The 26,513-nt window shown below is 39.4% G+C and overlaps 2 protein-coding genes and 1 long non-coding RNA gene across 10 annotated transcripts in view; 1 reads left to right on the top strand and 2 right to left on the bottom strand.

Annotated features, from left to right (window-relative positions):
* Positions 1 to 15,178, bottom strand: part of CDC14B (cell division cycle 14B) — a 40,007-nt gene extending 24,829 nt beyond the window's left edge. For all 7 annotated transcript variants that reach the window (XR_003957240.4, XR_003957238.4, XR_003957239.4 and 4 more), the window contains exons 1-4: positions 14,850 to 15,178; positions 11,095 to 11,188; positions 10,145 to 10,220; positions 8,137 to 8,229 (exon numbers count right to left, since the gene is read on the bottom strand). Coding sequence is in view for 4 of the 7 variants with exons in the window: in XM_030259038.4 (XP_030114898.2) it covers positions 8,137 to 8,229; positions 10,145 to 10,220; positions 11,095 to 11,188; positions 14,850 to 14,976 (390 nt within the window). In the remaining 3 variants the exon portion in view is untranslated. The remainder of the gene's footprint in view (positions 1 to 8,136; positions 8,230 to 10,144; positions 10,221 to 11,094; positions 11,189 to 14,849) is intronic.
* On the top strand, positions 14,268 to 18,462 carry LOC140681973 (uncharacterized). Its single transcript, XR_012053253.1, has 2 exons — positions 14,268 to 14,328; positions 14,521 to 18,462. It is a non-coding gene; the product is annotated as an uncharacterized lncRNA (long non-coding RNA).
* On the bottom strand, positions 17,538 to 22,331 carry PRXL2C (peroxiredoxin like 2C). Of its 2 annotated transcripts, XM_002191243.6 has the most exons (6): positions 21,781 to 22,253; positions 21,242 to 21,310; positions 19,677 to 19,730; positions 19,131 to 19,236; positions 18,759 to 18,890; positions 17,538 to 18,147 (listed from the first exon to the last, which is right to left on the bottom strand). In XM_002191243.6, exons 1-6 carry the CDS (start codon positions 21,958 to 21,960, stop codon positions 18,020 to 18,022), a joined length of 669 nt encoding a protein of 222 aa, XP_002191279.1. In that variant the 5' UTR covers positions 21,961 to 22,253; the 3' UTR covers positions 17,538 to 18,019. The 2 variants fall into 2 exon arrangements, with proteins under 2 accessions (XP_002191279.1, XP_072778865.1); XM_072922764.1 differs by lacking the exon at positions 18,759 to 18,890 and having other exon boundaries at positions 21,781 to 22,331.
* Positions 22,332 to 26,513: the final 4,182 nt, after the last annotated feature.

The following is a 26,513-nucleotide window of genomic DNA, read 5'->3' as shown; positions in this document are numbered from 1 at the left end:
ATATAAAAGCTCAGCTGAGGTATGAGAGAAATCCTTAGCCTTTCTGAGCTACCAGCTTATTAAAGGAAACAAGACTGAATGCAGAAGCATTTGTTTACAAGTGTAACAGCTACAAGAGAGAATTTTTTCCCATTTCACTGGGTTGTATTAAAATAAGTTAGTTAGCTCTATCATGTTAGCTCTCAAGCACAGATCCTGCTTCTGAAATTACATTACCAGTGAAATTGCTAGAAACACCTTTCTAACAAACATGTACACGTGTATGGACTTTTCTTAACACAGCTACATAAGAGCACTTCCTCCTTACACAGACATTTAAAAAATCCAATCTGATCTTGGAAAGCAAAAGTACAACTTGTATTGTTCAACTGAAACAAAATACAGCATATTTACTGAAGAAGGAAACATATTCTGAAACAAAGAGAAATCCTGCTACGCTCATCTGTGACACTACCACACACACAAAAGACACAACAGGTGAACAGCTGCAGAGACAGCAGTTGATGAAATGGTCAGATGGTGTACTCGGTACTTGCAAAAAAATTAGGTTAGTACGAGAATAGATGGATGAGTGCAACAGTATAGAGTGCTTTGAAAGGGAAGAATGACACTCACACATAGTGGGAGAGACCACAAACAGATAATTACTTCACAAGGAAAGTATTTGGCAGTAACACAAGAAGCTGTGATAGTCAAAGTGGAGACATGATCAGTTTCTCTCACATGTTAAGGGAGTACACAGCTAGAAATCCTGGATGTAGCCAAGGCTGGATGAAGGTTGAACATGGGTGGGTTCTGCTTTTAGGTTGGGGTGAACCAAATTCCATATATGGTAACAGGTAAGGTTGAAGCAACAAAGCTCAGAGAAGCAACAGATGTCAAGGCAGCAGAGGCCACACATCTGCATTAGGAAATGGTCTGCACCAAAAGAATTCCATCAGTAGGCAGAGAGCTAGCATTGAAGATCTGACATCTTTACTATATACTTCCAGCAGCTTTTAAACTTAACACCTGGGTTTAGTCATGGCTTGTAGACTGAATATCCATTATCTGTTGGGACTGCTCCTAAACTGTTCCATGAAGTGAACCGAAATGCAGCAGTTAGCGTTTAAGGAAAGATTCAGTTCAAAAAATATTTCTGACACATCTATATCTATATAAAATTGAGTATAATACTGTTTCTGACCTGGAGGAGGCCAAGGAAGCCTTAAAGATGAACTATTTCATTGGAATCATGTGATTAAACAAAGGACCAAAGAAAGCAAATAAAAGGAAAGAGAAAGTAGTAGTGATCAAATACCTGTAGCAGACAGAAATGTTGAAAGAGAGAAGGATTTTCAAGAAGAACTGAAGTTTTAGAAAAGAAGAGAATGGAAATATTGATCTGATGAATAACAAAACAAAGATATATTTGCAAATTAATGAGTTATGTACTGGGAGAAGGAGAGGAAATGAGAGAAGACAAACTCTAGAAATCAAAATATATAACAGCTGAAACTCATTTGTCCAGATGCTGATTACAATTTATGTTTCTGCTGTGCTTTCTAAGAGGATGAAAACTTTCACAAATAAAGTTGTTTTCTTAGGTTAGTGCCAATAAAGCAACCAACAAAAATTATTACTAAAAAGATAAAAAAATTAAAATAAATTTAAAGCAAAGATATTAGCTGTTAGTTAACAGAAGCATTCACTCTCTGGGAAAATTTTTATCCTTCTGTGTATACACAAATGAAGAAAAGATTATTAGAATTTTTAAATTATTTCCCAAGAGGACCCTTTCCTGCAGTTAGGGAAATATTTTAAAAAAGGGCCTTCTTTCAAAAATGCAGCATGCATCTTATAAGTTCAGCTTTTAGAATTTTCCTACAGTCATATTCAAGTGCAGATAGGAGTATACATATATATCTACACACACACAAATGCAAACAGAAAACTCTTAAAATATTTTTAAAATCTTCTACTTAAGTACCTTTCAGGAAAATTGTTACTGTAAGGAATTGATATCCTTCAAGTCAAACATATATTCTTATCACAATCTGCAACCCTTTGTATACAGACAATTTAGAAATTTGCTTTTTTTACTTTTTTTTATGCATACAGAAAATATCCTACTGCACTTCAACATATAGCCAGGAATTTGCTATTAGCAGTTGAACCACTAACAAAGCTCTAATCATCCTTTTCATTTAGGACATCTGTTTCTAATTAAGGAACTACAGGCACCCCTGTGAATGGTCAAGAACCATCCAAGCACTGAACACTGGGAAAGGTGCACTCAAGCACTCCTCCTGCCAACAGTGATGTGCAGTCAAACAGCTGCTTTCAAATTCACTCAATGAAATACAAGGGTTTCCAGGATTAGGTGACCCAGTCTTTATTTATGAGCATTTAAAATCAACCGGAGAATGAGAGCCTTTAGCAAGCCATGTTTTAATCTGATTTATTAGTGTTCTCAATCCAGCCTTATTTTTCAAGCAGCCATTTCCTAGATTGGAGTTATAATCATTGCAATGATATTCACAATAAGATGCAAAGTATCCTTGATGGAAAGGGAAATGAGTTTCTGGTTAGAAAAGGCATCTTAACTTTCAATACATGGCACTGACAAGTAAAATAGTAATGCTGCCTATAAGACAAAACATGTTTAGTAATAATAATCTATGACATAACTTGTTGCCTTTTCAGGAAAATTAAATAGGCTATTGAAATAAGCTTTACTGTTAGAAACTATATCAACTCAAGTTTGCAAACAGCACTTTAAATTCATATCTATTATCTGCTCAATACAATCATCAGGTTTATCCACCTGTTCACCCTCAACTGAAAAATCTGCTTAAGGCTGCAACCTAAATGGTACACTTCACCAACTATGCTCACTCAGAAGCCAGAAAACAATGAGATCATTAATTTTAAACTGCTAACAAGCAAATTCTATGTGGTACAACTATGTTCCAAAAATGTCACTCATCCAAGACAGCCTGTAAACTGCTGCTGAAAAATAGAAAATAATTAAACCCACCCATTCTGAAAAAATGAAAGTAAGTGCTGTGTGTGACCAGACTCAAACACAAGCTCATACAGTTGTTATAACTTTAAAGTGTTAAATATTTTATTTCATTAAAACCTCAATTGGATATACTACTCAGTTAGTGGATTAAATTTCTAGCAATTTCCTTAGGACAAATGTTAGATGTTGCAAAATTAAAATAGAAGTTTATTAGAACAAAAAGCTTCCTGTATGGATTTGTGTTGTAGTGAAGAAATGCATGTGGCCACTCATTTCGTCACTGGCAGAAACACAGTCATTAAGTGGATAAAAGCGACAGAGAGTGAATAACTGCCTGTCTCTGGCAACTCTCTTTGTCCATCATAAACAAAAGCAAGAAACCTCCAATTACCTTTTAAACAGCAGAGGGAAAGTATAAAAACCCTGGACTGAGCACATCATATTTTATTCCAAGTAAGAAATCAATCTAAGGCTATAGAGTGAGGGACCTCCAAAAGAACAACACTTCTCCTGTGGAGACAAAACTCCTATAGAGTTTTTGTAGGAACATGCTGAAATAGAACCTAGTAGCAACAGCAGGAAAAGCTGCCACTGTGAAGATTAATAATGATTTCCCAATACAACTCAGAGAAGGTAGCATTTTAGAGGACACAAACCCAGAGACAGTCAAGACTCCAGGTAACTTCTTAAATGAAAGGTCAGTACTTTGTCCATCTTGTCTCTGCCACTTGCTCATCAAGCACCTCTCACCAAAACATAGCTGAGGGTAAACATGGTTTACCCACCCTAAATTTGCGTGCTGCCACAGTAACCCATTCATCACCACCCAGCCTGGATCATTCAATAGGTTTATCTCAAGCTTAGCCAGAGATAATTCTGCAAATGTCACACTAAGAACAGAGCAGTTCAACACCTCACCAGTGGGTGTGAATTAATTCTCCAACCTCCAGCTTCTACCCAGCATTAGGCCCACCACTAGGAAGGATACTAGGATACTAACAAATTGAAAAGGCAAAAAACCAATACTATGGATTAGAATGGATGAAGGAAACGCTGCTTACCCTGAAGAAAGAAGATGAGAAAATAGACAAAGTACAGAGATGAGTCCTGGAGAAGGTGACCTGAATTACAGCAGTTCATGGGGCGGTACCCTGGAAGGGTCACCCTCCAAGTACATAATTAGTGCCAGGCCTGAGAAAAAAAACACTGTTACTAAGTTAATGTAGCCAAGGGGAGAGGGGGGAGCTTGGGAATTGGGTGGACAGGGCACAGAGGGTACATTTTCTTTCGTAACATAGAAGGAGCAATGATGGAAGAAGCAGACTTTCCTCACCCACAGCCAAGTCCTGGTGAAAATCAAGAGAAGCCACTGTAGATATCAACTCAGAAGACCACTGCTGCTTTGGTAGTGTGGTAAGGCCTGAACAGTGCAGATAGCTTTCAAGGAAAATATTTTTCTTTAAAAGGTGAAGAACAAAGCTTCCCCCTCCCACCCCACTTCTTTCCCTTTTCCCCCTCCACCCAAATAAAGAGTAAATGTTCAACCCAAACACACTGAATTTTGGCTACCCTTTGTGTGGCTGAATGTGCCAAATTTATGTTAACGTGCATAGAAGAATATTATTCCCATTATGTCTGCAAAAATGTAGAAAAAAATAAATACAGAATTAAAATAGATGAAAGATGAACAATAAAGGGATTAAGTCTAAATTGTTAAGATTTACTCTAAAAAATTAGTATTTTATTCTAAAACTACATATACAACAATGTATTTGTAAACTTAGTTCTTCACTCTTAAGGCCATGTAATACTGAAGAGCTTGAGTAAGGCTGTGCTGTCACATCAAAGTACACCTGGAAGGAAGCAGGAGATGCAGGAGGGGGGAGAAAGAAGTATGTAGTCTAGAGAGTTCATAAACTATCTCCACTGAAGAGGAAAGAAAGACAAGTTAGATGAAAGGGAATGGGGGAAACATTAAAACACATCAGCTGTGAAGAAAAGACTGAGAACAGACTTTGCTCAAAAACAAGAACACTAACAGCTGCCCTTACCACACCACAGTTAATGAAGACTTTCATAATTGCCTTAGTAGTCGGAGCATATCCCCACATGATATATACACACATATATACATTTGAACAAAAGATGACAAATGATAAATCATGCTAATAAATCGCAATTCCTTTAAGCAGAAGTTATAATATTATGTTTAAGAATATAAATTTGAGGTCAACAAGCCTTTGAAAAGACATACTCAGAAGTTGAAGTTTTATGAGGATATAGAAGTCCCAGAGGAGAACTAGTCATATGAAGTTCATTGCAGTTTGGTAGCTTAAATGTTACTGTGTTTTAAAAAATCAGAAGATAACAAAACCAGAAATTACACAGACTCAATGTCCACCTATAGAGCAACTTGCATGCCAAAACTGTGCTTAAGTTATCAAACAACTTTCAACCCAAGTAGACAAGCACTATTTTTGTGACTAAATCTGCAAAGGCCACATTCCCTTTCTATTTCTTTGCTCTTCCTTGAACAAACCAGAACACCCCCAAAGAAAGGCATTGCTTACCCACAGAGCTCCTCAACCCTAAGGTAAACTGTTAAAATGGGAACCTATCATGACGCTTAAAAAATAGAATCAGGTAAGAAAACATATTCAATCCAGAGAAAACAAAATATAGTATCAACCTACAACTTACCCTGTAAGATCAGAAAATAAATTATGACAATCAGCTCAAGAGTATTACTAACATGGCACAGTCTGATTAACTAAAATTATAGAAAAACTCCTTAAAAGATTTGACCAGTATCTGGGTGGATCTTTCTTCAACAAAAGGCAAAGCATTCTGAAACTAAAGAAGGTAAGATAGGTAACTTAAGCCTACACATGTTTTAAATAAAGAAGTCATCAATATTTCCTTTCAATCAGGAAACACGTTTATCAGGCATTCTGAAAAGATCCTCTATCATTGCTTGTTCCACAGACAACAATCCAATTCTCCCTTCAGAAAGCAGAAATATGGGACAAATATGTGTGAACATTTGAGCAATGATCTCTCTAATTAAGCTTGCCTCTTCATGAAAGATCATCAAAGCATGCCATAGGAAAAAAAATGCCTCAGGGGCATAGTTTTTCTTCTGTGATCTTTCTTCAGTGGAATCCCTCCTACACGAAACTGGGAAGAAACTCTACCCAATTATAAAGAAAAAGTGGCACCAAAGCCAAAATGTATTGCAGTGGAAAGAAAATCAGCATCTAGCTAGAGCTAACTCACTATCTCAGACTTACAAATTTGCAAGATAGACATGCCTACATGCAAGGAGATGACTGATACTCATACTGTGCTTCACTTTCCCCCAGGGCTTTCAGGGAAACTGACAAAATATTCAGTGTGTACAATACAGTAACTTAAGCACCTCTCCAAACTCTGACAACTATGGTGGTTTTGCCGTATTTTTTTGGTCATATGCCATGTGTCTGCAACTAGCCCTACCACATACATTGGCTAGGTAGTCATGATCTCATGTCATGGATCCCTGTGAGCATCCTTTCCTTACTCTGGAACTCTCCTTCCTTCACTGCAGCTCTCTAAAGCAAAAATGTCTACTCATCTGTACAACAGCCTCCATTTCTAATTACTGTGCTTTGGATTGTCATAAGCCATACATATTAATCTTATAACTTTATTCAAGACTGTTGAAGCACTCACCTTCACTTGCATATTATTATTGCAACATGGCAGGGCTCCCACATGATCAAAAATAATATTTATTTCAGGTTTTCTGTATACTTTTGCATAGTGAACCACAGTATTTTCTGATTAGATTGTTTTGCCATTAGTTAACCTTCTGCTGTTAACCTAATTAGTTAATCTTAAACTGCTGTGCCACACAATGCTACTACTACACATATTTAGAGGAGCGTAGGAAAAAACAAAACCTACTTTTTTCTAAATAATGGCTGATAACTGAAGCTAGGCCCCTCTCACTCTCTGGACCTCAATTATGATCAAGTAATTAGGAAGGAGTAGTTTTCCTAAAAGCTGCAGCTGTTCTGTCAACATAATCCCTTAATGGCAAACAAGCTTAGTTACTCGTATTTCCAGTCTCCATGCGGTTTAAGATTGCACAGGACTACAACATTCCTCATTCAAATACCAAGAGTGACAAGTTTTGAAATTTAGTTCTCAATTTGTAAGAAGTGCTATAGAATATAGACAACAGAAAAACCCCAGCGAACAGAAAATGGACATCCTGCATGATGCAGAGAGGCAGCAAGGAGACTGCCTCCATCCGAGAAAGTACTGTGTAGCTTTGCAGCCAATAAATAGGAATATGCTAAGGCTACATGAACTTCAATCTCTCAAATCTCCAACATCAAAAAGTGCATAGCTTCTTATTTCATTTTATTACTTAGTAAACATGAAGAGACATGGTTACAACCAAGGTGTGTTACAAGTCAAAACAGAACTTGAATATGCTGCATCACAGCTTTCATCCTGAAGTATTCAGCATTTTATTTCTTGACTACATTTTTGTGTACCAAATGCAGTTGTGATTGCAGTTCTTTGCCCCTGTGCAGCCACAGACTCGGCTTAGTAGCTTTCCAGCCACATTGTATCTTCCCAGGTTTTATACAGGCTCTAAACACATCACACATTCTCACTGCTTCTCCCAGATTAATTGAAGAGATTACCTTGTGACACAGAAGAAGCAGCTGGAGCAGGAAAGGTTTATCTAAACACCCGCTGGCAAATGATACATTATACCTCATGCAAGATACTGTGTTTCTATTATAAAAAAGAGGTTGTGTGGCTGGGGAAAGGCAAAATTTCAAGAAGCAATGATTTTTTTCTAATTTAAAATATTAATACTGATTTTTTTTCCAGTGATACTCTTATTTCTTAAGAACAGAAATGGCAGTAGGAAGGAAAAAACCTGAAATCATACAACTTCGCTCACATACCTTCTGGACCTTAGAAACTCCCTTATTATGTGGTTCATTACTATAATTACATTACTCAGATGACTATTCAAAAGAAAACAATTGTTTTTATCTTGCTGTTCTAAAAATTGAGTATAAAAAATGAACACAGTCAGCAGCTGATGTAAAAATTTAAATACTTACTGCGTAGGAGCCTATGAGGAATGCAGCGTTTGCTTGCTTTTTCTGATCAAAGCCAGTATAATGAATTATTTTCTTCCTTATCAATGAAAATGACTGTATCAAGAAATGAACAAGATTATGATTTTGCATTTTAGACCTTTTATACCTTCTTTTATAAAACCAAAGGAATGTAAGAGTTTGTTTACCTCCTTTCATCCAGCTGTATTAAGAAAACCAAAAAATACTGTGGAGTAGTCCCTCAGAAGCTTTGGAAAACTATTCCATCCCTACCTAGGTTTTCCCAGTATTTTTCCAAGTATCCAGACTAAATAATTTTAGATAGAAATTACTGAAATACTTTCTTTGTCTTCTTAAATGTGTTTGTATTTTTAGTTGGCATTTTTTACTTCAAGCCTTATGTAACAGATAGCCATTTATGAGAATAGAAAGAGGCATTCAAAAAAGCATCACAGGCATATTAAAATTGCAAAAATTTTAAAAACAGAGTTTACACATTTTCATTAATTTTTTAAACTCAAATGTAGATAAATCCACTAGTATTTGTTTCTAAGGATCAGAACCATGCTTAGATTAAAATATTTTGAAATGATTTCTAGACTTTATCATAACTAATTTTTGTGTCATCTTGGCTTGGCATACAGTTTCTCCATATATCTTAGAATGTGGATGGAATGGCATTTTCAATAGAAAGGACACACATGAGTGGTGGCAGTTATCCCCTAACTGGCCTTTGAAATACTTTCTGATGTACTTGAAACTGCACAATTTGATCAACTTCTAAGCTATCATAAGATACCATTTTATTAATTTAAATAGCAATGTTACTTGTTCAAGATACCAGATTCAATGCATTCAAGACAAAAATACCCCCCAGATCAGTAGCAGAAATATGTTCTCAGAAATCCTAACATATCAGACACAAGACATGGAAAGAAACTGTAACATAGACTTGTGTTGCTTCAGATCACCCACTATACAAAAATCAGAGAATCTCAACTCTGTTGAACACAATTACCCAAGTGGGAGTTTACCACCTCCCATCCTGGACCACTAAACAGGTTTATCTCAGGCTTAGCCAGAGACAATTCTGCAAGCCCCCCAGTAAGAACCGAGCAGCAACATCACACCCATATGTGTCAATTGCTTCTACAACCTAAAGAATAATAAAGCAAGTCTGAATTCTGCAAACTATTATCTGTGACAGACATCAAGGGACAAAAAAAAAAACAAACAAAAAAAACCCTTTTATTCTATAATGTGCTGTATATTTCCCACTTTTCACAGTTCAGTGGCAGTTTAAAAATCTAGGTAGATTTGAAGAGGCAAACCACAACTGATATTAACAAAAACAAGCTTTTTTTATCTGCCAAACAGGTTTTATAGTCCAACATCTACTAAAGGTCAACTAACTTGTAGTAAGTTGTGTTAATTAATTTAAGAAGTCCATTTTAAACACACTATGCTTGATCAAGAGCCCAATCCCAAAAATCACTCAGCTCCTGTAAGACAAAAAATCTGCAGTACAAGCAGAGCAGCCTCCTACAGGCTGATTCTATTAGTGCTACTAATAGAGCTACTGTTCATTATTGAAGAATGTCAGCATCAGAAGAGAAGACCAAGTCAAACAAAAATAATTTCAAATAAAAACATAGCACGTCTTCAAGCTCACACAATATTGGCACATTGCCAATACTACAGAATTCCAGGAAAAAAGCTTTTCCTATGTAAGAGGCTGTATTCATTCAGCAACTGATCTTCTAGAAGCTTAACGATAGTTATTGCCACAGTTGTGCATTTCCTATATTTGAGTGAGTTTTTCACCCTGATCCTGCTCCTCCCTAAATTTACCTCACTAAAATATAGCATTCATATTCAGAATTCAGCTGGATTAGGAAAACAGGAAAGCACCTGAACAATTACAATAACAACAAAAGAAATGTTGGCCTACTTGTTTTTGTTTTTTAAAAGGCCAGTAAAATTGGCTTTTGCATTAAAACCCAAGCATTACCTTTAATTTCCTATTTAGCTTGCTGCAATATCTGTAGACCATTGCCAGATTGAGTGGTCCAAAGTCTGCATAGAAACTGTTAGAAGAAAGGAGAAAAAATGTGTATGACCCCTGTAAATGCCTTTTTTTACCAAGATGCACAAAGCAAGGAATAATAATATACGTGTGATATACATACCTCATTCTAAAAACATTCTTTCTTACATAAATACATACTGTTTTGGTGGAGAAAATGTTTTGTCATCTTAAACATGGACTAAAATTCCTTTGTTTTCCACACAGCATCATTCAAAACCAATACCCCAGACTTTAAGAACTATTTCTCACTACTGTATCACTCTGTGACAAAAGTTTTTAAACTCTATTTTAAGAGGAACTCATAAGCTTTACTTTAAAAGAAGGCAACTTGTGCTAGAGAAAAAGGAACACAGAGAATAAAGATTCATTAGTGTATTAAAAAACAACAAGCATGCTCTTGATCAAAAGTATTTGAAGAATTAGCAACATTCCACATCATGTAGAAGGCAGACACTGTTTACTACAGGGGAAATAATATATCCATTGTCAGCTCATAAAGGCTTGAACTGACTTTGCCGTTTTCTTCTCTGATTCTAGGAAGTTCAGACGTTCCACTTAATACACAAGGAACCAAAGACATCCCTTTTAGTCTGGCAGTACAATGTGCACTTCTAAATTTATATGGCTGTATCACATTTCTGTGTCTTCTAACAAGAATGGGTACAATGAAAGCTTCTGCTTTGGAAATGTTTTTATAAAATCCCGATCGGAAAGCAGAAAATCCTTCAAAAGCCTATAAATCATCATGGCATGTAAGTCTTAGAAGACCAAACTCATGTAATTAATTCTCTGATGAGACTAATTCCTCACTGCTGTTGTTCTGATTAATTTATTTCTGTAATAAAAGAAAAAAAAACTAACTTCATACTTACTTCTCATACACAAGTTCATCATCTATGCAGAAATAATGGGCATTTGCAGCCTCATTCTTTGGTTTTTGGCAGAGGATTGCAAAATAAAGGCGATCTGAAATGCAAGAAAATTGGAAGCTTTTATAAACATCATGAATTTCTACTGAAACTCTGAAGTATTACTTGTCAATGGGACAACATTAAATGGTTTAGATTTTAAAAAATCTTATTTTAAGTATTAAATTAGGTATTATTATTTCTCCAGTGTTAAACAAACAAGGCACACAAAGATTGAGGCTTTTTGCTCAGCAGCATTCCCATAATCCACAGCACTTTAGTGTTCTTTCCTGAAGTGTTCCTTGTTTGATGACTTTGCAAAATAGCAGGAGCCTGACTTGCACCCACACACACAGCAGACACCTTTGGCAGGTTTGGTTGCACTCCAAATACCAATGCACACACACCACCCCCGCAAACTAAAGCAAAATCCCTCTGCACCTCTGATCCCTATGTTAAACTAAATGATGAAGCACACTCACACCAAACACAGGCACTCCTTTCAGTAAAGCCATGGTTTTGACAGTAGTGCCATGCAATTAAAGCCTGCAGGTAACAGACTCAGGAGGTATCCAACCAGGCAGCCCACGCTGCCCATGGGAGCACCAGCCAAGCCTCACCTGGACATCTCCAACTGAATTCTCATCCCCACCCCATCTGCCTATTCAAAGCCTGTGTGCCTGCAGGCAGGAGGTATCTTGTACTTGTCCTGGTTTCCTTCCTTAAGCTGAGGGGAAAAAAATACCAGTGGTACTCACGTAGATATAAATTACTTTTATGGCTGGGGAAACTGAAACCCCAGTGAACTTTAAACACTGACTGTGCTCCTGCAATAAATTGCTGTGCTTGAGGTAATTGGTCAATAAAAATTGAGGCTTGCAGCACCACCTTAATACTTGTCTTCCTCCTGCTGAGAAAATATCATCATAAAGTATTTGAATTAAAATTCAGACCAAAAATGAAGGCTTTCCTTTTTTTTTCTGTGGGTTCTGAGAGAAACCCACACCTTTTGCCTGAAGATTATGCATTATAATTCCACCTCCTCTTTAAAATGTTTTTATAAAATAAGAGCAATGAGAAAGAAAAGCAGCCGAGGAAAGGAAATGAACAGCTTCCAAGCATCTCACAGAGCATTGCTACATTTTATTTAGATCATATAAATTACTTCTCTCAGAGATCAGAAGGATATGGGAATACGCTTCTAATAAACAGACTAAATGCATTCAGTTCCAGCAAATTGGATTCATACCAGCAAGCCTCATGCACTAGTTGACAAAGAGAAAATGATAAAGCTTACCATGCAGCTTAACAGTCCAAAATGAACAACTTTTTAAAAGGACAGCTTTTCTGTACTAGTCTTACTAGTAACTGAGATTATTTAGACAGTTCTAATTAATAGTTATTTTGACATATGGCTGATACATACAATTAATTACAAAATAAAGAAATGCAATGATTACTATAAATATTGTGGGTATAAAATTAGTAGAATGGATTTGAAACTTTGCTGTTTATGAACGTAACATCACAGAACACAAGATCCCTTTACAGCAATTTCGGTTTGTGTTCTGCTTCTGTCTTTTGCAAAGATGAAAATAAGGGTGGCCTGCAATGTTCTTAATAAGTTTGGCACTGTTTCGGTAAGCAGATAAGCTAACACGGACCTCTCAGTCTTTACAGTGGTTCAAATATTTACCAGTACATCCATTTTTTGGAATAAGACCTTATGCTTTGTCTCCAGTACCCAACTATTAAACAACTTCTCAAAACTGAATCATGAGAAGGCAGAACTGACATTTCAAACCTTGACAGAAGTTTAAAACACCTGAACAAAAAGGTAAGCCTGTTGGGTTATTCTTTAAGATTCCTCTTTAAAACTAAAAACTCAGAAAACTAAACATTAGACTATCATTCGAATCAGAACTAAAAATTGGACAATAAACAGCAGCCACTGTGCACAGAAAGATCAAGACAAAATTAAATATTGTTAAATATAATAATCAAATTTACTTTAATCAAAGTAAAGTTAATTAAAGTGCACTTTAATAAAATTTACTATACCAGGTACTGCTGCACATGGTGAAATCCCACTGAAAAAACACAGGTCAAAGACCAGGTGCTCTACTGAATTTAAATGGATGAACGCTTTCTTGAAGGAGAAAATACAGTAATTTAACGGGCTTGTTGATGCCAGACACACATTACCAGGTCAAAGCAACTGTTTCCTGAGAATGGTTATACTGATCTGTTTGCTGGAGATGTGAGCTGGACAGGGCTGCATGGTAATACTGGTAGTAAAATCACCTTGACAGTAAAAAGTCATTATCTGTTACATGAGGGTTTTCCACAACTGACCTTAAAATCATACTATCATAATGTCCTACATGAACAGTTGCTGCTATAGAAACAAAACACATATGGAGCAATTGGAGTCTTAGAGTTCTGTAGATAAGTACACCATCATGTTTCTCAGTGTAGATTAGGCCTAAAATGCTGAATTTTTGGCCAGAATATTTAGGATTTCACTCCTTGACAGTATTAAAGCTTTTTAAAAAGAAGAAGCTTTTTAAGTAGAAGCTTCCTCTGGTAAGATTTGGGAATTTATATTCTTTCCACATTTCTATGCCAAATTTTCAAAACAAAATCTTACAGTTTTCTAAACATACTGTTATGTAGAAGACACACTAGTTAATATAGGGAACCATGCTTTTCATACAGAAATAAAAGGTACATTGGTGGCTTTTCTGCATGTTTGCTCTTTATATTTTTGGTTGCTCTGTCCACAGATATTTTCCACGCCCTTCACACAAATGTGCCGGGAGGTGTATTTCTTGCTTTTTATGGGAATTTGTAAATACACTAAAATTCTGAGATTATGACAATATGACTTAAAAAGTAATATTTGTTGTAGTTTTTTGCCTTTAGGCAAACTAAACTCAGGGTCATCTTTTAGCTGCGGAGCTGAAACCTTAACACAGCATTTTCTGGCTGTGATCCAACAGACTTCTTAAAAGAGGCAGACTCGTGAGCCAAAACAAAGCGCGGCTCGGAGCCTGGAGTCACGAAAAGGAGGGACGACACTAAGCAATCCTGGCTGCGCAAGCTGTTGGCACTTGCATGTCAAGGGGAGGTGCGACGTTTGCCCATTATTTTACTCATTAGCCAGCAAGCACGATATCACGGCATCAGGAAAATCAAGTATCTATACCTATCTATACATATATCTATATATATAGACACAGATATATTAGATATCGATATATTTGCGTGTGTGTAAATACATATTCCCCCCAATACATGGAGAAATATGCTACTTTTTTTTCCACCCCACAACGTGCTGAACGGACAGAAACACATTTAACGTTGTTTTCCGTTCACTCTCTCCGGCAGGCAGAAAACGCCAGCAAGAAGCAGCAAGAGGCAGTCGGTGCTGGGCACGGCTCGGGCTGCCGGTACAGCGGCAGGATGAGTTATCCCGCCGGAGGAGCGGAGCAGCTCTCAACAACACTTGGCTGAGGACACGCCAGAGCCCGGCCCGGGCGGCAGCGGCTGCCGAGCGACGCGGGGTCCCGCCGGGAACCGCGCCGCTGGAACTTTTCCTGCCCACCCGGAGCCGCGGGACGGGACAGCGTGGCGGGACACCGGGACACCGGGACACCGGGACACCCCGGGACACCGGGACACCCCCGCCCCCCGCGCCCCCGGCACACCCCCCTCACCCGCGATCTTCAGGCAGGTCTCCGGACCGGCAGGGGGCGGCTGCCGCCGCCGCTCCGCCTCGCCCCCCGCCGCCCGCCGCACCGCGCCCTGCGTCCTCTTCAGCGGGGCCCAGCTCTTCCGCTCCATGGCGGAGCGCCCGCCGCGCCCCCAGCGCCTGCCGTTGACTGGGGCGCGCGCTGTGGCGTCACCGGCGCGAAGCGGCGGCGGCGGCGGCGGCGGGGGGGGGGGCGGGTGTGACGTCACGGCGGCGGCCGCGGTAACAGGTGGGCCGGGGCGCGCGCCCCCCGCGCCGGCCCCGGGGCGCCGCCCGTCCGGGCGCGCGCCCGGCCCGCGCTGCTGACGTGGCGCCCGCCGGCCCCGGGGTGGGAGCGCGGCCCGGGCGGCCGGGGCTGCGCTGCTCCGCTGCTCCGCTGCCGCCGCCGGGGCTCCGCTGCCGCCGCCGGGGCTCCGGGGCTCCGCTGCTCCCGCCGGGGCTCCGCTGCCGCCGCCGGGGCTCCGGGGCTCCGCTGCCGCCGCCGGGGCTCCGCTGCCGCCGCCGGGGCTCCGCTGCCGCCGCCGGGGCTCCGCTGCCGCCGCTGCCGCCGCCCCGGGCACTCCGCGCTCGATCCGCCTTCTCCTGTGGCCCCGCAGCCCGCCAGGTGCCCCTCCTGAGGCGCACAGCGAAAGAGGAGCCCAAGGGCTTGGTACTTCGTCAGGCCAACTTCAAACAGTGCATGCGGGTTTCTGGTCTGATCGTTAAATGGACTTAGCCGAAAAGTTTAAATAACTGTGTTTGAATCTGCCCCTTAGACACAGTGATATTTTAAAACACACAGTTATTTTAAGTAGCCGTAGCGCTAAACCAAGCTAGTACCTTAAGAACCACTCCCTTCCCACCTTCGTCTAATGGCCATGATGAAATCCCCTGAGGAACTATTCTACCATCTGCTGAATGTGTATATTTGTGGAGGAAAACCTGTTGGAAACATACCCCTTGCCACTTTTCACTGGATGACTTTTTAAAAAATATCCTTTCTAAATAACACAAGAGACCTAAAATTCTTCTGACGCTTCGGAAACAAATTCTCCCAAGCATGGCTGTGGCCATCGTTGTTCCAATTCATTGTGAATGTGGGAGTCATTGTCTCGTTGAGGCCAGATGCAAAAGGCAGGGCCACTGCCCTGATTAGAAGACCTCAGCGCTTCTGCTGAATCCTCCTCTTTCTTCCTCTCTCCTTTTGTTTGTCTGCAGTTTGTGAGTCTTTCTGAGGAAGAGATTTTTGCTGGGATAGCACAGAGGTTGTGGTATGGTTCCTGTCAGTATTGAAATAGTGAGGGTGGATGACTTCAACCTAAAGAGCTGTAAAACTACAATTTAAATAATTCAAATATCTTTTAATAGTCCATAGTTATTTTAGCTGTAGTTATTTTTTAAAAATGTGCTTATTAGGACCAAGAGAACTATTACCATTGTATATTGTTTTAATTCTGCTAAAAGCAAAAGAATCAGGAAGGCAGCTAGAACATTTCCTTGAAAATCAAAAGCACCAAGAACAACTGCAAAATAAAAGTGAAACGAGAATCAGTGTCCTTAGCTGTGATTATCAGATGAATGCAGCAGAGTGGAAGCACCACAAATAAACTGTGCATTCATCATTCATTGTCTTTGAAAATAATTTTTCTTTGTTTATTGTCTTTGTTTTACAAACATATGACCAGTTTTCCAGCCTGCTTTTGGCTGTTATTTAACTAACATAAGGCAGAGAGGCAGATGCATTCCAGAGTTCCTGGCATGAGCTGCCTGTCCCAGTCAGTTATGCCGAGTTTGAGGAAGCCTCTGGCCAGCCCTGAAATCACAGGGATTCAGAGTGCACACCTTCAGCCCTGTGCCGAGTGCTGTTTAGCAGAGAACTGACAACTGTATTTTTCCATTAATAAAAACCTTCTTCTAAATACATAATATCAAAATAGGGATGTAATGAATAAGTTGCTAAGGCATAGTATCTTTAATAGAATTACATTGTTCGGTACTGTTATGCTTCTTAAGCAAGCCTTTTATTTTTCATCAAGGAACAGTGCACTTAATTTCACATGCTCTTAACAGTGTAAAGCTTTCCAGACCTTGCTCTGGGCCTGCCAGTGGCCTTAATGGATGCAGGAACAAACATCTTCACAAAATGCCATTTCACAATTGCATTAAAGCTTAAAAGGGGAGAAAATTTGTGGTTGAGACATGTATGTATTGTAGCATTTTACAGTGAAGGTCAAAGGCTGCAGAGAAGGATACTCTCCTCCATAAATCTTGGACAATTTTTTTTTTTCAAATTGCTAAAAGAGGTGTATCCTAGATGAAAGAGGGCATGTCTACTTTAATGAAACCAATAGAAGTTGAACATAAACATCTGCAGATAAATTAATAATATGAAATTTGCCAGAACTGCAAACCAGAAAGAATGCTGTTATGCTTACTTCAGTTGTCTAAGACTGAAATAACTAAGAACAATTTATTCTGAGACCTCTTGCTCTGAGAGAAAATATATACATACAAAGGAAGAACATTCTGCTGCAAATCTTCATAGGAACACAAATAATTTGGCTTATGCCAAAACTGATAATCTGATCAGATACAAATTTAAGACACACCTCTCTCTGGTCTTACACAGACCCATGATTTTGTATCACACAAAAGAGCTGCAGACAATACATGATGATGTATTTAAAATATTTATTTGAATTTATGAAATGTGTTTCATAACTTCTGCCATTGCCAGATGCAAATGAAGTCCAGCTATTCAAAATTGTGACTTTTCAAGGTGTATTTCAATATAAAATTGTCATACAGTGCTGGAAGCTTTAAAAAAGTGCTGAAAAGTCTTGGATTGAAAGCCAGTGTTGATGTGCTGAAGGCAAGAATCCCAAGTTTTTCCTGAGCAAAATCTGATTTCTTACTTTAGTACACCTTAAACAATGATGTTTAAAAAAACAATAGCAAGTTTGTCAGATGAGACAATAACAAGCTCCAGGATTTTTTGCAGTCTCAGTTGTGTTTTAGTTTATTCTATGCTCTGATTTTCTAGATAAGGTTTCCAATGTCACACAAAGAAGCAACAGAACCAATGCTTGTTGTAATTCAATGGAGAACTGTTCTTGTAGAGCACAAATTTTTAAAAAATTATATATTACATCAGTGTCATATGTCAATAATCTGGGGTTTGTTTGAGAAATTCACTGTTTTAACTCCTGCCAGCTGCAAGACTGTATTAATGGGAACATGATCCAGCCTGTTTTTATCAAGATGCAAAAAATGAACTTCGTTGCCTGGAATGAGAATAACATGTAAATTATTGAATACCATATTTATTTATTCTAAGATGTAAGCAAATAGAAGCAGCATTCTGACTACCTACCAGTTATTGTACAAATGTGTACTAGTTCTGTAGACTGCACAATATTGTGTATTTTAAGCAATGACAAAATATGTTTTAATTATATTAAAGAAGCAATGAACATTGAGGCCCTTAACTAGTTTAAATCTGCTGTAGCATGATGTTTCCTAATAATGTGATGACTGTCATGTTGCAATTCCCCCTTCATGCTCTACCCCTCTAATAAAACCACATTAAATGCCTCAAATCGAATGTGAAAGCAGAATGAAGGTAAAATACTATGATATCAAGAAAACCCTCCAAACTTTGAGGCAGTTGTTCCATCAGCAATCCAACTAATTTCTGCAGGACACTGATCAGGTTTATGCCACCTCTGTGGGAGATGGGACTACACAATGACACTCTGCAGGTTACTTCATGTGACAGAAATCACGCAGTTCAACACCAGACTGTCTGCTTGGGATCCACAGGGACAGCAGCCGAAATGGCAGCAAACAGCTGAAGGAGACAGTGGTAACTTTCACACAAAACAAAGCAGCTCACCTGGGCCTATAATCAAAGCTCCTCCCTGCTGAGCAGGGTCTCCTTGAAAATCAAAAGCTGGGCCAGTCATTGCTCTCCATATACTCCTAATACTTCCCAGAAAAGTGTTTGATTTCACATGAGGGCTCCGAACTAAACAAAACCACAATACACTTGTTATCTAGAAATATGAAAGTATATTAGAACAACAACAATTAACAGCTGCTATGAATACTTTATAGATTCCTGATTACCAGCGTTTTCACAAAATATAGCCTACGAGAGACAGTCCAGTGGGCAATTCACCTTCGCTACTTTGCGATCAGACCATTTTATCAGAGCATTTTTGTTTTGTTTGTGAAAGTCTAAATAAGGTAAGAAAATTATGCTTACCTGATGCTTTGTTACCTTCACCTCTTTTCATCCCAAGTATTTTATAAATTTCCCTTGGTGGATCTACATACATTTCATGTGTATACCCAGTTAAACTGCAAAAGGGCTGCAAAATATAGGCATAGACACAGACAGACACAGAAAACTAAAGTCATATTTGTAAGGTTAAGGCAGTAACTAGTTAGGGTCTACTGACAACAGCAAAAATACTGACACCCTGACAGCTCCATGCTCCTCCCTCTTATTTGAAAATTGTGTATTTGTTAGTTATGTTAAAGTGGAAAATTTTTAGCCTCAAAGCTTCTATTAAAACAAAGCTTCCAGTGAAATCAAGAAAAGATGTTTCCTTAGCAACCCCTGGTGGTTTTTAAACTGCAAATGTTAATTATTTGCTTTAGTTGTGTATTACTATTAGATTGCCTCATGAATACTATCCTTTTTTATTGCAGTTGCAAAAGATCACCTTTACATGCAAACCAAATCCCTCAATATAGACCATTAAGATGTAACAGAGGACACACTGTATTTAATAACTACTTTATTTACCTTGATGTGATGATATGATGACTGTCCAATAACTATAAGCCTCACATTTGATTCCTAGAACAGAACATGGGTATGGAAGATGTAAAGAGGAACTGGGTGTTCCTACATACCTTCAAAACATTAGCAGAATCTGGTGTCCCAAGTTAGTGATTACAGTGCACTGACTTAAAATTATTTGATGTCAACATAACTTCCATGTTTGGAGACTGTTCTTTTGTATACCACCCACAGTTAGCAGCTAAATTAATTATTTAAGTGAAAAATTATTTTTAAAGATAACTTTTAAATTACAGTTGTATAAACTTTGAGTTCCCTGTAGCATGGGTAGGATTGTCTTTTCAATTAATTGCAACATGGTATGATTTTGGAAACTCAAAATTTCCACTCAGTTGCACCTACATCTAAAGAAGAAGCACACAAATGATTGTGGCCCAAACATTTGGGATTTACATATATGGACCCATTGATAGCTATAACTTGCATTTATATGCACTGGTGTTTTTTGCAGGTGTAAAACAAAGCCCAAAATTGAAATTCATTTAAATCACTAAAAACAGTTCATAAATATACGGTTGTTTTATTATATATTCACCTTCCCCATATAGAATAATTTCCCACATAAAATAATTTTGCTAGTTATGAAAAGAAGCCCTCCTAAAACCAGAATATTTGCAATAAGAAAAGCGTAGACATTTTTTACTCTCTAGACACATTTATTTGAGAAGCCAAATTAAAACAATGTCCTTTTGAGTAACACTGATCAAAGAGTTTAGAAATATCTCTCCTGAAAAGGGAAGCTGAAAAAAGAAATTGCCCCTTTTTGTCCTCAAATTCCTAATCCATCTCAGTTGGACTTAGGTGGAGTTGCCACCAGCAATGACCTGAGTCTCTGTCATTGGCTACACTGCTGTTTGAAATAAAGTGTGGCAGAATTTCAATCAGCAGTCTAAAAGAGACAGATTGACCCTCCACATTTAGCAGGAGATCATTGTCTTCTCTGGCGTCTCCTACCACCCAAAAAAACCACATGTTGATAGCAACCCCTGCCCACTCTACTTCTCTTTTCTGTCACTGTCATTCCTGTTTGTACAGCTGTCCTGGAGAGCAGGACACACTACTAATGCAGTTTACAAATCACCATACAAAAAAATACTATTTTTAATCCAGATCAATTTTCTGCTCTTGTTCCGTGCACATCAGTCGGCCCTACTAGCATAATGGAAAGGGCAGTAGTTACCAGTCAGAAGACAGCTGTCCAGGGCACTACTAATACTGAAAAAAATGCCTGTCAGATGTTGTCTGACTGTCCTGAGCACAACAGTAAAAAGAGCACCAAGCTAATAGGGCAGAGAGAAATAACGCTGTTGCAACAGAGTGCCATAAATCCTTTCCTGTGCCTCCTAGGCAGATTCATTATTGCTACTGTAGCAAACACTGAAAGCGCTTCTTCTGAGCCTTTTTTTTTTTTTTTTTTTTCTTTTCTCGAAGCTTTACATAAGCGTGTAGCTGGACTTAACAGATCTGCTTAATTGCAGCCACAAACACATAAAGAGCAGAGTACTTACTTGTAAAAATGCCTTGGGGACTTTTGCCAGATCTTCTACATACTCCTTACAGGTGTAACACAAAAAGTTCTGCAATGTACCCAATTGAATGTGTCAGAAACAGATATAACTGCATAGAAATGAAGCAGCAGACTTTGGGCACACGCCACTTTGAAGGTGATCAGGAACAAGGAATGGTAAAGATTCCAGGCACCAAATTTGGACTAGCCAAAATCCTGGTTTAACTCAAGCCTGAACAAGGACACTGGACCTGCAGCCTTGCAAATAGCAAATACCTTTACTTCTAGATATTTTAGGAATGTGATAGCTGGCTCGACAGCTGAGAAATCAAGGAACACGATACTTGTTTCTCTAAAGACCCGGCTGAAGAAGTATTTTCTTTCTGGTAAATCGTGTCTCACTTTCCCAGACAACAGGGGGTCTCAGGAGCAGCACCGCTCTCCTCTGCGCTTCTTCCCCTCGGCTCCAGCCCAGCCCGTGCTAAGCCCCGCACAGCCCCGCCAGGAGCCGCGCAGGGCCCCGCGCCGGCCCCTCCTCACCCGCACGAACAGCACGATCGCTTTCTGCTCCGCGAACAGGGCCTGGAAGGGGACGCTCCTGCCGTCCGCGTCCAGCACCGGGCAGCGGGCAGCCTCCCGCAGCCGCTGCAGCTCCGGCCGCCGCCCGCAGCCCCGCGCCCGCCCGACCTGCTGCGTGACCGGCGGCGCCGGCCCGGCCATGGCAGCGCGGACGGGAAAGGCGGAGCCGGGCGGAAAGGCGAGGGAGCGACGGGATGGAGCGGAGCGGAGCGTTCCTCGCCGTGGGAGCCGCCCCGGGCCCGGGAGGAGCCGGGGGTTTCGGATGGAGAGAGCGAGCAGAAAGTGCTGCGCGTCCGTCAGCCAGAGCCGGGGCGCAGTTTGTGCCCGGGAAACACAGGAGAAGTCACCCGGAGCTTCCCGGGAATGGTGTGCAAGCAGGAGCAGGGACGGCGTCGTACGGCCCTCGAGGTCGGCGTCCTTTTTGCGGGAGGCCGCAGCCCTACAGAGGGCCGTAAGCGAGGTAGAAAACTGTTCCCGAGGAGCTGTCGAGCTGCTGTGTCAGGCAAAACCCACACCAAACCCGGTGTCCCTGTTCATGCAAAAACAGAGCTTCACAGTGTCTGGACAGCTGAATAGCAGAAGATGCTTGAGTGCACGGAGAAATGAGTGAACAGTCCCTATAATAAGAAAAACACTAGGTCGTTGAAGAGTATTGTAATCTTTTAGACTGTTGTGTCAGCTGAAAGCTTACAAGAATGAGGATACTTTTCTTAGCGGGCAGAGGAAAAAGAAATATCAGAGAATAGGACTGAGGGGATCTCCAGAATTTATTCCGCTGCTATTTGCTCTCTGATTATATTAATTCCAAAGTTTCTCTTGGCAGACGCTCCCAGGGTCTACATGTTAATCTGATTCAAACTTACATTTCCTGTGCTTTGCATTAAGCCACAGCTTTTATATTACCAGGACTGAGCACATGGAACAGGTTAAGTCTTGCATTTCAATATGTCCTCACAAGGACTTTGATCTAAAAGGTGATGAATTAAAATTAGTAAAGGACTTCAGAAAATTGTGAAATTTATATTTTTCCTCAATGCAGTTGGACCCAATGATTTTAAAGGTATTTTCCAACATAAGTGATTCTGTGATTCTGATAGAATATGGGCAGTTATTTTTGTCAGGTTTCCTTGTTCAGTTATCAGTATGCTGTCCAACACATTTCTCCTGCTGGCATTTCATAAAGCAAACTGGCCTGTGTGCTGCAGCCCTGCAGCTCTCTCAGCAGTACTGATGGGAATGTGCTGCCTACCCTTGACTACTGCAGGACATAGCAAGGCAGAGAACTGACAGTTTTTGACAAGCTTTGGTCTTCGTCTTGAAGCTGAAGTGGATAGGCCATAATCTTGTTGTGTTATGCCTGCAGTAAAACTGGGAAGCAGTTTTACAGCCGGGGACAGCTCAGGACTTGATCATCAGTAGAGCTTAAACCAGGGCCTTTGCCACTGCAGCTGGAAATCAGAAGAGGCAGACATATCACTGTAGGGGATCTCCTGCCACAGCCTCTGAGACAGAGCACACATCAGGATGAGACTGCTGATGAAGAGAATTTGGCATTGTGGTGTGACAAGCTCAGAGGACACTGCCCCGGGTCAGTCTGCACATAGCTGACCTTGTGCACTCAGAGAACTTGTTCTTTCTTGATTTGAAATGAAATCTCCTGAGGAGCCCAAGAGAGGCACTCTGCCTATGTGGGAGAGGTGGTAATCATTCCTACTAGGCCAATGAAGACCGCCTGCAGACTTTGCTTTATGTAATTTGGCCTTCTTAAACTAGCTGAAGAAGCACATCCTTAACAACAGGTTTCAGCAGTATACAAGTGAGGAACAGCAACTTTCTTCTGAGAGTATTTGCCAAAGTATTCTGAAAAGCCCCTCAAGCAGCATGTTTGTAACTTTTGGTATAGAATCTTAATTGTTTGTGAGAATACAAATACAAAATTGCTGTCATCACCCCCACTTTTATAAAGAACAGAAGCGAAGGCAGTTGTACTCTAACATGTTCTCTGAAAGAGGAAATACTCAAAAGTAGCAGTCACGTTTTGAAAGCTGAAGCTTAAAGCTTTTCATTAATACATGCTTAACAAAAGTAAGTTTTACTTAGATGGGAAGAAAGAATCCATATCTGCTGGACAGTACTAACTGCCTAAGTGTGCAGTCTACTGAAACCATATAATTCTTCAATGTGTGCTGTGAATAGGGAAATTTCCTTTTCTTTCCCTTCCTCTCTTTTCTTTATAGCTCACAAATATAGAACTGTGGATAACTTAAAAAAACTCATTTGTTAGTAATGTATTTTTCATCGTTCTAAGGAGAATCAATCAGTGCATTTACATCATTAATTTTGATTCAGGATGCAAGGCATTCTCTTCATTGAAGTGCAATTTACAGTTGTAGAGAGAAACTTAATTAATATTTAATTTATCAACAGTTGGGTTACTTTGTACTGTGGATAAGAAATTCAAATTCCTACCATTTCAAGAGGGAAAATAATAATTACGCAAAGATGGTTGTGAACTTATTTGTTCTGTATTGACTAGTGAAACAAAATGCCAGCTGTAATTATGCAACCTTAATTCCTTTGTATACTGCAACTGCACAAATATTTGACAAGAGAGGTGTGGCCTGTATAAATACCAGAAACGCACTGCATAAAGTGCATTTAGTGTTTATTTATAAAACAACATGTTATTATCAATGTACTACACGATGTACTGTTTATTTAACACAAGGATATTTGTTCTTGTTAATCTAATGTTGTTTAGCTACAGATAACAAGGTTATTACTTATCAGTGAAAATAAAATAGTGTTTCCACTAATTCCAGGGAAAAACATCATGCTAAATGCCAGCTGAGAATCAGTTGTTTTCAAACTGTTGTTGTAATTACAAAGGAGTAAAAATACATACTGTCTTATAGATAAGACCAATTCTTCTCTATAAGGATGGTGAGAGAAGTACCCCTGAGAAGTTGTGGACTCCCTGTCTGTGATAGTGTTCAAAGTCAGGCTGAATGGAGCTTGGACCAGCCTTGTGCAGAGGAAGGTTCCTTACCCATGGCAGGGGGCAGAACTGGATGATCTTTAAAGTCCCTTCCAACTGAAACTATTTTGTGATTCTATGGTAAGAGGCTTCTTCCTTTATGTCTGCCTTTCCTTGTTCCCTTAGTATCACAATATTCTGGAGGTATGCTTGAATAGCATCATGGAGTGATTCTTCTGATCAGCAAGGACAACACCCTTTGCCTGACCCAGAGATGGGGCAACTGAGAGGCATTTAAATTTTTTTAATTCCATTTACTGTCCAGCAAGGACAGTAATTAGCACCTTGAAAGTAATTTTGCAGGAGGTGGGTTCATCTCCAGTTTCACTACCTGCTGTGTGTTCTCATTCTGATGTTATTTCTCATTAGTTTTGCTTCCTGTTTTGTGTTCTGTGGTAGTTTTTTTTATGTTTGTTGGTTTTGTGTATGTGGATTTTTGTTTGGTTTTGTTTGTGTACTCTGTTTTTGTATATTGAGGGGAGTTTGGCTGTTTGTTTTTTTCCCTGAAGGGGGAGTTATTGCTGTTTCAAAGCTTGCCTAAGTTTTGCTTTTTGACTCCCTTTAAAAGTTCAAGATTATTTACCAGACTGAAGGGCTTTGTAAGTCTGGCTGCAGTATCAGAGTATCAATGTGTATTTCATATTGACTAACTGTTGTTTCAGAACACAGATAATAGAAATATAATTTAAAATTTACTGAAATAGTTCAGGGATTATAATGACATATGGAGAGAAAATATTTTTCCTGTTAAATCTGATATATTTATATTTGTAAAGCAAACCCTACAGAGAGAGCAGTAGTACAAACTTTACTACGCAACAAAGTAACAGCATTAAGTGAAACATGCACATTTTATTTAATATAGCCTCAAGGAACAAAGAGAACTTTTAATGCATTTCCTAAGAACTCTCTGAATTTGATCTATTTCTGCTTTGCAGCTACCTACTCTCTGTGCTGCAAATGAGAAACAGAGATGACCATCTATGTGTCAAGCACAGTAAATTATGTGTGAAGATGCTGTTTATTTACTCTTAAGTGCCAATGGTTTGAATATTTTTTTAAAATAACTAAGAGGCAGCAAAATATGACTTAAATAGATGAGACGTGGTCAAAAAGTGAATCAAATATATGCTACAATCCAGACAGGCCAAACAGAATTGTCTTGTATCTTGTTAGCAATAAGGCTCTTAGGAGATAAGTGAATTATCATTAGTGTAAACGAGGTGAGAGGATTAAAAGATAAAGAATTTGGAAAAAAGCAGAGGTGATTTCATGGAGTGTTCAGAGAAAATTAAGCTTTACTTAAGCCTAGTATCTTGCAAGATAAACAAAAACTTATTGAAAACTTTAGATACTGTTCCTTTTTTAACTTCTCCCCTTCTCCTCTACCACCCCCTCACTTCATTTTTTCTTAAATGGAAAAGTGTGTTGTGAGAAGGTTGTAGTTCCCAGCTACTATTTCTGTTTTCTATGTTCATAGAGAGATGGATATATACTTAGCAGCAGATTCAGTTCAAATGGCTCTTTTATTTATGACAACATTGATATTTAGCTACAGTTAGGCATTTCCTTCTTGAGACCAGTGGATGGTATGATATTTTTTGCTGGAGGCTAATAGCTTGTGCTAATTATAGCACACACTTGAAACAGATCTCAT

This window comes from Taeniopygia guttata, chromosome Z (assembly GCF_048771995.1).
Source record: "Taeniopygia guttata chromosome Z, bTaeGut7.mat, whole genome shotgun sequence".
Lineage (NCBI taxonomy): Eukaryota > Metazoa > Chordata > Aves > Passeriformes > Estrildidae > Taeniopygia > Taeniopygia guttata.
Note: the sequence above shows the minus strand (reverse complement) of the source record. Positions and strands in the feature narration are given on the sequence as shown.